Here is an 11,352-nt window from a genome sequence, read left to right on the forward strand (position 1 = left end):
AAAATAAATAAAACAATTTAGTTAAATAAATGGATAAAGTGAAATCAAAAAGAAATAAACCAATAAACCAACAAAACACGACTTTTCTCCACCAATCTCTTTCAACTCCAACTCCAACGCTCCTTCAACAACCCACAAAGGCTCCCCCGGGTGGGGCAGCCCAGGGCACCAGCAGGGGGTGATGTCACAAAGGAGGCCCCATCCCCGCCCGTCCCTCGGGTCACAGTGGCCCAGGGGGCTGTTTCCTGGCCTTCCCTCCCACTCCAGCATTGGATGAGTCACTCCCAGGGGGGGACAACAAAATCAGAGTCCAGTGGCACCTTTAAGACCAACAAAGATGTATTCAAGGCGTGAGCTTTCGGGTGCAAGCACTCTTCGTCAAACTAAGAACTGACCATTATAACTGTGGGCATATATAAGCACATGTTGATCTTGTTGCATTAATAAACTGTCTCACAGCAACCAAACACAGCCACATGAGAACTCTCTGCCAAACCAGCCAATCAAACCCCTCAAACCCATTTGTAGTTCACAAGGACATATCTTTAAATCCCACCTGCAGTGCGGGGCCCCAAGTTTGAAAATGAGCAGGAGCATAAGGGGAGAGGTGTCAGGGAAGAAGGGTGGATGAATGAAAACATTGTCTGCTGTTGAAAAGCTCATGTTTTTAAAGCCGCTGAACCATGTTTTCAGAACAGCGCAAAAAATGTTACATGGGCATGGCCAATTCTGTGCGCAAAAAAAATTACCCTCCAGAGCAAGACCAGAACCCATAGTTCCAGATACAAGTCATTTCTTGGCATATAAAATCTGTGTTACAGTTGGAAGTGGAATACAGAGACAGAAAAGCAAAAATAGTAAGAAAAAGACACAGTAAATAAACAAAGCCCTTCCAGGAATTGATAAATATGCAAGAAAATTGTCCTGAATAACAGTCCGGACGCTGTTTGATGGCACCTTGCAAAAACCTGGCCACAGTTTCAGATATTTCTCTGTTGATGTTCTCCAGAAGGAGGGGAACCTTAAGATGGTTGGGAAGTCCTTATGAGTCAAAACAGGGCACTACAGAGAGCCAGTTTGGTGTAGTGGTTAGGAGTGCGGACTTCTAATCTGGCATGCCAGGTTCGATTCTGCGCTCCCACATATGGAACCAGCTGGGTGACCTTGGGCTCGCCACGGCACTGATAGAGCTGTTCTGACCGAGCAGTAATATCAGAGCTCTCTCAGCCTCAACCACCCCACAGGGTGTCTGTTGTGGGGAAAGGAAAGGGAAGGCGACTGTAAGCCGTGTTGAGCCTCCTTCGGGTAGGGAAAAGCGGCATATAAGAACCAACTCTTCTTCTTCTTCAGTAATATCAGAGCTCTCTCAGCCTCACCCACCCCACAGGGTGTCTGTTGTGGGGAGAGGAAAGGGAAGGCGACTGTAAGCCGCTTTGAGCCTCCTTCGGGTAGGGAACAGCGGCATATAAGAACCAACTCTTCTTCTTCTTCAGTAATATCAGAGCTCTCTCAGCCTCACCCACCCCACAGGGTGTCTGTTGTGGGGAGAGGAAAGGGAAGGCGACTGTAAGCTGCGTTGAGCCTCCTTCGGGTAGGGAACAGCGGCATATAAGAACCAACTCTTCTTCTTCTTCAGTAATATCAGAGCTCTCTCAGCCTCACCCACCCCACGGGGTGTCTGTTGTGGGGAGAGGAAAGGGAAGGCGACTATAAGCCGCGTTGAGCCTCCTTCGGGTAGGGAACAGCGGCATATAAGAACCAACTCTTCTTCTTTTTCTTCTAAAGTTTTCTATGACAACGTCCTCTCTTTCCAGAACCAAATATGATTGAAGGGGAGGAGAACGAAGAAACACATTTTTTTTTCTTTTTTAAGGAAGCCCACTGGATTCTGTGGCTGTTGTGGGTCCCTTGGCAACCACAGCAGTACTGTCAAACTTTATGCACCCTGATTTCTGGAAAGCTGTGGGAGGGACGGAGGGAGGGAGGGAGGGAGGGGAGGGGCGGCCAACCAGTCCCAGAAAGCCCCCTCCCTCAAGACCTTTGATCCCCCGACGGAGTAGGCCCCTACAGCGAAAGGCCCAGGAGCCCCTTCTGGAGATCCACGATCAAGACAATTCATCATGACTTGGCTGCGGTGGCCGTGGAGCCTTAGGCCTGAGCTGACAGCAGCAGCATCCACCTCTCCCTGGGACCTGCCACGACGTGGCCCCTTGCCTGGCTGTCACACAATCTGAGTATCTTGGAAGCGAAGCATGGCCAACCTTGGCTAGTATTTGGACTTGAAACCTCCAAGGATCTGGGTGCGAGTTCCTACAACATACATTGGGGTTTCATGACAGAGAGGCTGACAATGGCAAATCGCCACCCAAGGTCCTTTGCCTGGCTGCCAGAATATCTGAGTATCTTTGACGCTAAGCACGGCCAAGCCTCGCTAGCATTTCGTCCTCTCTTGAAGAAAACAACGTTGGACCCGCGGGACCCTGCCAACTGAAGCCCAGTATCGCATTTAACGTTCCTGGGACAGGTGGTGGAAAGGGCCGCGGACCCGGAAACTTCAGCTAGTGCCAAATGCAGCTGCGAGGGTCCTCACTGGCACACCTTGGAGGGCCCACATCCAGCTGGTGCAGAGGCAGCTGCATTGGTTGCCAATTGCTGTCCGGATCCGGTTCAAGGTTTTGCTTCTAACCTTCAAGGCTTTACGCGGGTTCGGACCCACATATCTGAGGGCCCGCCTTTCGCCTTACGCTCTGCGGGGGGAAATCTATTGGTTGTTCCCGGCCCCAGAGAAGCGCGCCTAGCCTCAACCAGGGCCAGGACTTTCTCTGTCCTGGCCCCTACCTGGTGGAATGAGCTCCCGGGTGAGCTACGGGCCCTGCGGGATCCGTCAGCGTTCTGCAGGGCCTATAAAATGGAGCTCTTCCGCCAGGTCCCTGGTTGAGGCTAGGACTGGCGAGAAACAACATTGCCACCCCCCTGGGGTCTGAAGTATACAGTATTAGCCTCCATCCCCTAATGCCGTTGACTGGGTAGGGGAGAGTGGCATTTTCTGCCGTGTTGGGTATATTTGTAGTCTATTCGTGGGGGTTTTAATGGGGTATTGTAAGACTGTTACCTGCCACAAGCCAGTAGGGAGTGGCAGGAGATGATGATGATGATGATGATGATGATGATGATGATGATGATGATGATGATAATAATAATAATAATAATAATAATAATAATAATAATAATAATAATAATAAAGTTCCCCCCAGGGGAAGCGACCTAAGTGGGGGAGCAAACGTACGTCCACCTCCTTCGGCTGTCCCCAGGCCGCCTGGCAAAACGAGCCCCTGGCCTCCGAGCCAGGTAAGCCGCGCTGGTTTACATGCCACCTCTTAGCGAGGTCCCGAACCCCAGGGAATCTGATCACACACCGGACTCCCTGCCAACACGCTCCAACCCATGCAGACCCGCCACAGACTGAAGCCAAACAGGCCCCGTTCCCGCCAACCCTCCAAAACCAGGACCAATTCCATCAGGCCAGCCAAAAACCTTGTGCAACCACAGATCACACCCGGGTCCAACTAAAGAACCCCATCACTTGGCAAACCAAACCATCTGCAGAGGGCGCCCCCAGAGGTTGCTAAGCCAATTAAAGAACTGGCCCCCTCAGCTCCAGTCATGTCAGGGACTTTCGCCCCCAAACTCCCACTCCCACTGATATTTCCTTAATGCTCTGGAAGCTGGGCACCGCTGGCCAGTCGGTCTCACCAGAAAAGCTACCACAACCTCAGGTGCCCCTGCCCCATGGGTATCTTGCACGGCAGTGCCATGTGCCTGGCCACTGTGTGCTGCGATATCCTGGCCTAGGAACATGGATGCAGGCCCTGAGACCCAGGCGACTCCCCCTTGACTCTCTTGCAGCATTACGAGCACCAGCGGCATGAGAAAAGTCTGATCCGAAAGCCGGCACTCCCCTGCACGTAACCTCCGACCGCTTGGACCCTGTACGGAGTCCCGAGGGGGAGGCCCTGCAGCGGAACAGTTGGGGCAGCCCTAAGGAGCATCTGCCTCCGAATCCCTGTGGTCATCGATGGGGCACCGACACGGGGAACCTCCCTCCTAATGGTGTCCGGAAGGCGAGCCCCTTGATGTCGAGCCAGGGGATGGGAAGGTAGTATCCGCGGACATCAGTGGACATCCCCCCCTGGGCCTGTGGCACACCCACTCCTTCGGTACACGACTCCCTGCCCCACCACCAGCATTAGCAGCCGCGTTGATGTCTGACCTCCGACAATTCAGAAGGTAGGCTCATAAGGTGGAGAAATACACCTTGGCCCAGCTGCTGAACTCCAGTCCCTGAACTGCTGGTGCACAGAGGGAAAGGCCCTCCAGATTAGCATCCTCCATTGTGCCTGAGCCAGCCGAGGGCAGCAAGCCCTTCCCGCTGGGCGGACAAGGGCCTGAACCCGTCCCAGCCCTTCAAAGCTCAGCAGGAGGAAGGTGTCTAGAAGCCCGGCAGCCTGAATGGGATTGCTGAACAACTGCTCTGATGCTCTGATCCTCTGAAGGCAGGCCTTTCTGGTGAATGGGTTTAAACTGTGATGTGTGGGTGTGGGGTGAAAGGGGTGAAACAGGGATGAAACAGGGAACCCCCCACCCCCACCCAACCCCAAACCACAATTTTAAAGCGCACTAGTCCCCTCTCCAGCACCACCGTCTTCTTAGTAGCTGGTAATCTCTGCTGGAAATAACAGCATCTTACTGCTGTCCCAAAGTAGATAGAAGCATTTGGGGGAAGAGGATTCTCATAGCCACCACAGTCAAGTCAGCCTCCAAAACTTTAGATGTAGCAATGCTGTTCACCAGTGGAATTATTCCCTGGAACATCCAATAAAATCAGTGCCTATGTCCTCCACTGGAGTAGGTGTTGCCAACACTTCCTGGCTAGCCGCCTCCCCAACCCTTGCCTGTAGAGTGCTTCTGTCTTGTGTTTGTCAATCTCACAGGGGTGTTCCTACAGTGAGGCAGTGAGGTCTGTTCAAGTGCTTTCGGACCAGAGAATCGGCTACTTAGTCAAACAACACAAAGATAGTGGCTGAAGACAAGGTTGAACAAAGAACATTAAACTTTATTTCACATAGCACACATAGGCAAAAGGTCACAATCAAAACCGTCTCCTATTTCTGAAAAGGTAACTGGCCATAGCGTCCCAAACCTTGCCCCCCTCCGAATAGATCCTTTTTTTCTGGCTCGAGGGATGGCTGCTGCATCCTCAAGGACTACAGGGTCTGATTCAGCCACTGGGAAGGGGATGTGATGTCCCTTGTCCTCGCAGATGTTGTTCAAGATGACACATGCGATGATCAATGGTGTCACATTGTCTATACGCACATGGAGTCGTGACATCAAGCGATGGAACCGAGCCTTCAAAGGGCCAAAGGCACGCTCCACGACATTCCTTGCGCGGTTGTAGTAGCTCTGCACATTTGTCCTTGGCCGCTTATAGGGAGTCATGAGCCAGCGTCGTGTGGGGTAGGCTCCATCTCCGAGCACCAAAGCCGGAACACGCACTCCCTCAATGGTGGCGGTGGGGTTGCCGGGGACAAAGACCCCTTGGTCCATGGTTGCCCTGAGGTTCGATTCACGGAACACAAGGGCATCATGCCTCCTCCCACTCCACCCCGCCTCGGCATCTATAAACTGTCCGGAGAAGTCCACGGTTCCTTGAAGGAGAACAGGACAAAAGTCCTTCCTGTTCCCGTACTCCTTTAGGCTTCCCTCAGGTGCTCGGATTAGGATGTGGGTACCATCAACCGCGGCGAAACAAGGTGGGAACGCCAGCCCGGCGAACCCGTCTGAGGAAAGAAAAAGAAAAGAATAGACACCACGGATTAAAGTTAACGTGGGGCGCATCGAGTATTCGTTGCTCACCTCTCAAAAATAAAATAAATTAAAGGGCAAAGGGGATATAAGGACACCCACCGCTCCAAGCCAGTCTCCGAGGCACACCACTTTGCTGTACAATTCTGCCTCCATGGCGAAGCAGAACTCCAGCAGGATCTCGCTGACCGTGGAGACTCCTAATCCGAATTGCTGGGCAACTGTCCGGAAATACTGTGGGGTGGACAAGTACCACAAGGCGGCTGCCACCCTTTTCCCCACAGGAATAGGGCACCGCATGCCAGTTACTTGCCTCTCCATGCGGCCATGGAGAGCTTCCACAATTTCAAAAAAAGTTCCCCTTGACATTCTGAAGTTTGCAATCCAGTGGTCATCATCCCAGCGAGACATCACAAAATCTTCCCACCAGTCAGTGGATCTTTCGTCCACCCAGAACTGTCTGGGGAACCAGACCTCTGATAGAGCTTGCCAGCGTTTCCCAGCCACCACGCGTGCCCTAAGAAATTTGCTTCTAGTGATGGCCCTCCTTCTGTCTACACGTAGTCTGGAATCCCAAAAAGTAGACCTCATCCGTGACACGGCGGCACGGACACGCTGGGCTATTGCTAGCATCTGAGCCAGCAACACAAGAATAATCCTCTCCATTGCTACGTTTAGCTGTGCAGTGGCTACGAGGCTCGGAGAACAAAGGGTGAGGCCGACCATGTGTTTGCCTAGGTACACATGGGCAGGTAATCTGTGGGCGTGTACTGTGGGTGGGATACAGGCTTCCCTCATAAAACATTTTTTCATAGGAAACATTGGAAACCCTGTCCAAATGCCCCAATGATTTATCGATGATTCGTTGCTACAGGTTTTTCGGGGTTAAAACAAAAAAAAAGGGAACACCCCCCTCCCCCGATTGTGGCTTGTGGACGGAGGTCAAAGGTGTCCCAGCTGTTTGATTGACGGCCACGGGGAGCCAGAAGCACTAACCTGTCTCTGTGCCTTTCAAATCCAGGTGGTTATTCCAGGTGGACTTCTTCCTTCATTCCTCCACGAGGAAATGCTGTCTTTCCATCCAGAGGCTCCACGTGCATCTTTCTTGCTGCTGCTATGCCCAAGAGCAGAGGGAGTCAAACTGTGGCCCTCCAGATGTCCATGAACTACAATTCCCATGAGCCCCTGCCAGCATTCATGGGCAGGGGCTCATGGGAATTGTAGTCCATGGAAATCTGGAGGGCCGCAGTTTGACTACCCCTGCCCAAGAGCATTCTAGTTGAAGTGTGTCCACCACGGGTGCGAAGGTTTCATCATTGTCTTCTCCGTCCTTCTGGGAGTATCCTTTGGCAACCAATGGGGCTTTGTGCCTTTGTCCTTCCCCTTCGGCACCAAGATCCACTTGCCTCCCACTGTCCTCTTCCCTGGAGGCAGATCTGTGAGTGTCCAGGTTTGGTTCTTGATCAGAGATTCAGTCTCTTCTTCTGCAGCTTTCTCCACTTTGCTGCTTCGTTGGCAGGCATCCTTTCTATCTCTCTCCATGTGAAAGGCTCAGGTGCTGCTGCTGCCGCCTTGACCACATGAGAAAATCCGTCTGGTGGGACTCCTTTGCTTGCTCTGGGCGACTGTCTGACACTTGGCCCGGGAGCCCCTTCTGGTTCCTGAGGATCTGCAGTTGTGTCTTGTTCTGTGTTGTCCTCAACACTGAGAAACATTGTTTCTGGTTGCGAGGAAGCTCGCTTTGTCTTGCCCACAGCTCTGAGGAACATTGTCTCTAGTTGCGAGGCTCTACCCCCCTCTGCAACTCCTTCTGGTTCCTGAGGTTCTGCAATTGTGTCTTCCTCTGTGTTGTCCACAGCACTGAGAAACACTGTTTCTGACTGCGGTGCCCCAGGAGGGTACAGTTCTACTGGAATGAGCAAGTGTTTCGGGTCCAGCGCCAGATGGGAGAGAGACTTCTGTTGCCCTCCCCAGGGAGCACCATGGGGTTGAGAGTTTCACAGCCACCCCGTCCCGGGGCTCCAGCTGTGGAGTTGGCCGCTTAGCTGCTTTGTCCTTCAGCAGGCTTCCCAGGAAGCTGGCCCTGGTCTGATCTCAGCCTCGTTCAAATGTGCCCTGGGACAGGAACACAGGCGAGTCTTCTGGCTTCTCAGGAGGAGTGACCAGACCCGTCCCAAGAGGAGGGGGAGCCACTGGGGACCGCTGCAATAGCTGCCAACAACAAATGCCTGAAATGGGTTTGGGAGGCTTGGTTTTGCTCCAGAGTCCCAGCATGAGGAAGGCAGGAGGAGGAGGGGGGAGGAAGGGCACTCCTGCAGGGTCTTCTTTCATCTGTATGGGAGAGAAGAAAAGCAGGGAGGCCCCTGCGTCAGCTCACTGGCCCCGATCAATGAAATGTGCCAGAGATCGCTGACTCGCTTCGAGGTTGGGGTCCCAAAGGGACCGGTTGTCCGAAGGCCCCTCCTCAGAAGGAGCCCTGGCTGCCCCGAGGCAAAGGGATCTCGTGAAACAGCGACCATCGACAGGAGGATGCACATGGGTGTAGCAGATCTGCGGGCCACACCTGCTGCGACAGCAGGGCTCCCGGGGTGGAGCTGGGTGCATCGGCCTCTTTCCCGAAGGCGAGCATGGGGTCGGCAGGCGAAAGAACAGGGGCAGGAGGAAAGCGAGTCTTCATTACCTGGAAGCCCTCTGAAGTGGCTGAGACGAACTGGAATGGTCCCCAAGGTCCAGGAATCTTGGTCAACCCAACAGGCAAAGAGGTGTCGTGGGGGGCAGATGGGCGGAAACATTTTGGAATCCAGACAAATCCTTGAAGGCCCTTGTGGTTGTTCCCATTGGAGGGAGGTCTGAATCTTGGATATCATGTGGAGGTACGGGATTATCTAAAAAGTCTCTGGGGGTCTGTTGGGGGGCACATGACGCTGACCTGGCATGTAACCCGTGCTCTCTCGAGTCCCAGCATGGGAACGGGTGGTGGGAGGAGGAGGACGAGGAGGAGGACGAGGAGGAGGAAGGGCACTCCTGCAGGGTCCTTTTACTCATCTGTAAGGGAGAAAAGAAAAGCTGGCAGGCCCAGGGTCAGCTCTCTTGCATTGGTCCATAAAATAGGCAAGAGATGGCAGACTTGCTTCTGAGCTGGGGAAAAGCAGCCAGGGATTTCCTCCGAGGAGCCTTCATTGCCTGGAGGCCAATGAGGGGCCTTGGTGTGGAGCAGCCAGAGCCCTGGCCCCTCACGCAGTCCCAAAGCCACGGCTCCTTCCCCACCCCTGATTCCCCGGAGAGGAACATTACCTGAACTTGGCAGGAGTGCCGCAATTTCGGGGGGGACCTCTCTGCCCCGCCACATATTATAGAGCAGGGCAGAGAGGTTGCTCCGGAGGTCTTCGATCTGGGGAGATGGAGAAATGCCCCCAGTGATTCCTGCCCTCTTCACAGCCCAGGCAAGAGGGTGGGACGTTTGCCTCCCCCCTCTACGTGTGATCTCCCCCTCTACGCACCTCCTCCTCCTCCTCCAGCAGGGCCCTGGCCTGGCCCAGGAGGGAGAGGAGGACCAAGAGGCCTCCCTCCCTCACCCACCGCCCGTCCAGGCTCAGGGCGTCCTCCAGAGCGGCCTCCTGGAGAGAGAGCCTCTGCCTCGCGCTGAGGTGACCTCCGAACACCTGGAACCAGGAAGAGACCCTGTCAGTCCTCTCCCAACGGAAGCCCTGGTGCCTCTTCCCCAGAGGGGTTGGCTCCTGCCCTCCCTCCCTCCCTCCCTCGCCCCTCTCCAACTCCCCTGCGAGGAAATGGGGTTCCCACAATGAATCAGGGCATGCTCCAGAGCTGTGGCATGCCGAAGGGAAAGGAGGACTCCCAGTCTCTCTGCACACCACTGCCAGAAGTATCGCCCAAGGGGGATCTCCTGTGTCCCTCCCGGGGGGTTAATAAACAAAGCCCCCCTTGACCCTGGCCCAAGAGGTGAGGCCTTTCCAAGAATGCCTGGCCAGCACCACAGACGGTCCTCCGTACCTCAGCTGCCGTGATGAGGTGGGCGTAGCTCTCCCTCCAGGGCCGTTCTGGGTCCTCCTCCCAGGTGAACTGGCTCCGGCCTGAAAGGCAGAAATCGGGAAGAGCTCTAGTGGACAGGCCCTGCACAGAACAGCTGTGCTTCCTCCTGGCCTGGGGGTGTCTCTTCCCCCTCCCCCTGGGCCTCGCTGGTCTCCCCCTCTGGCATCGGAGGAGGGCTGGGGTCATGGGGAAAGAGCACCAGGAAAGGCAGCTGAATCGGAACAGAGGTCTGGAGGCTGTGGTGGGGAAGGCACAGAAGGAACCCCGTTGCTCTGAAGGGAGGGGGTGCCCTACCCCGGAAAAGGGACCCTAACTCACCCTGCTTCTTCTGCTGCAATTGCATCAGCTGTCCAAAGACCTCCCTGGCCTTCTCCCGGACCTCCGCTTCCGGGTCGGCCAGGGAGACGGACAGCTTCGCCACCACGTGCCCGAATGTATGCTGGCTGAAGATCTAGATTGGAAGCAGAAGAAGAGGCCTCGCTTGTCCATCCAGAGACGGCCCCGGAGCCCTGAACCACTGGGGTCTTCCCCCTCCTGACCCTCCCCACCGATCCTGGGGGGACCTTAGAGGAGAAGGAACAATGTCCCAGGGGTGGACACTCTGGCACTTGGGGGAAGAGTCAGGCAGGGAGGGAGGGTGGGCACTTTGGAGGCCCAAGGGCCAGTCCTCATCTTCCCCCTCCCAGAGATGGAACAGCCCCTCCTCTCTTGCTGGGCTCCACGGGCCAGATCCTGCTGGGGGTGGAGGACTTACATTCAAGCCAGGCATTTTGCAGGCATCCAGGAGGACGTCCCTCAACAGAGCAGCTGCCCGGGCTCTGGGGGCAGGCCAGCTGACCCGGAGCCAGTATAAGAGTTGCTGTGGAAGGAAGGAAGGAAGAGGAAGGAAGGAAGCAGGCCCTCAGCCCACACCCTCGGACCAGGGCATGGTCCTCAGCACACCCTCCCCCTGCAGATCTGCCCACCAAGGACTGTGCTGCTCTTCAGGAAGATCCCCAGAGGGGGTGGGCCCCAGGCTCTGGAAAGGGCTCTGTTCCTGTGGGAGAGCTGCCTGCCCCCAACCTGCCCCCTGAGGGGCCCGTCGTCTCCCAGCCTGGAGCCGGTGTGCCCAGTGACCCTTCCAGTTGGCGTGCTCCCACGGCTCACGGACGGCAGCTCCTTGGGAGTTCTTGGGAGCCACTCTGCTGCCGCCACAGAAAGCCAAATTCCAGGAATGGGGTTCTAGAGCAGCCAGGTGGGACGGCCCCCCCATGCGGCAGGAGGGTGGGGGGGGGTTATGTTGCGCCAGAGGTGACCCTTTCTCCCCGCTGGGCTCCCTTGGGATCCCCTTTGCCCATCTCCCTCCCACCTTCTCCAGCTACTTACGTCCAGCAGGGTGTCCAGGTGGCCTGCGGAGGGATCCTCCCGGATCAGGCCCTGCAGCATCCTGCGCAGGGC

At 55.4% G+C, this 11,352-nt stretch overlaps 1 protein-coding gene across 1 annotated transcript; it reads right to left on the bottom strand.

Moving 5' to 3' along the window:
* Window positions 1-529: 529 nt before the first annotated feature.
* LOC143834708 (uncharacterized) lies at window positions 530-10,587 on the bottom strand. The gene is made up of 6 exons (XM_077331387.1): window positions 10,561-10,587; window positions 10,234-10,366; window positions 9,877-9,956; window positions 9,366-9,527; window positions 8,993-9,256; window positions 530-556 (listed from the first exon to the last, which is right to left on the bottom strand). The coding sequence occupies exons 1-6, from the start codon at window positions 10,585-10,587 to the stop codon at window positions 530-532; spliced, it is 693 nt and encodes a 230-aa protein (XP_077187502.1).
* Between the last annotated feature and the right edge of the window lie 765 nt (window positions 10,588-11,352).

The sequence above is a fragment of the Paroedura picta genome, chromosome 4 (genome assembly GCF_049243985.1).
Source record: "Paroedura picta isolate Pp20150507F chromosome 4, Ppicta_v3.0, whole genome shotgun sequence".
NCBI classification, from domain to species: Eukaryota; Metazoa; Chordata; class Lepidosauria; order Squamata; family Gekkonidae; genus Paroedura; species Paroedura picta.

Coding starts and splice junctions, on each gene's coding strand:
- LOC143834708 (XM_077331387.1), bottom strand. CDS start 10,587: ATGAGGACTGGCCCTTGGGCCTCCAAA. Junction 9,528..9,876: donor ACCTCATCACGGCAGCTGAG/GTACGGAGGACC, acceptor TCCTGGTTCCAG/GTGTTCGGAGGTCACCTCAG. Junction 557..8,992: donor TTTCCCCAGCTCAGAAGCAA/GTCTGCCATCTC, acceptor CCCGCACTGCAG/GTGGGATTTAAAGATATGTC.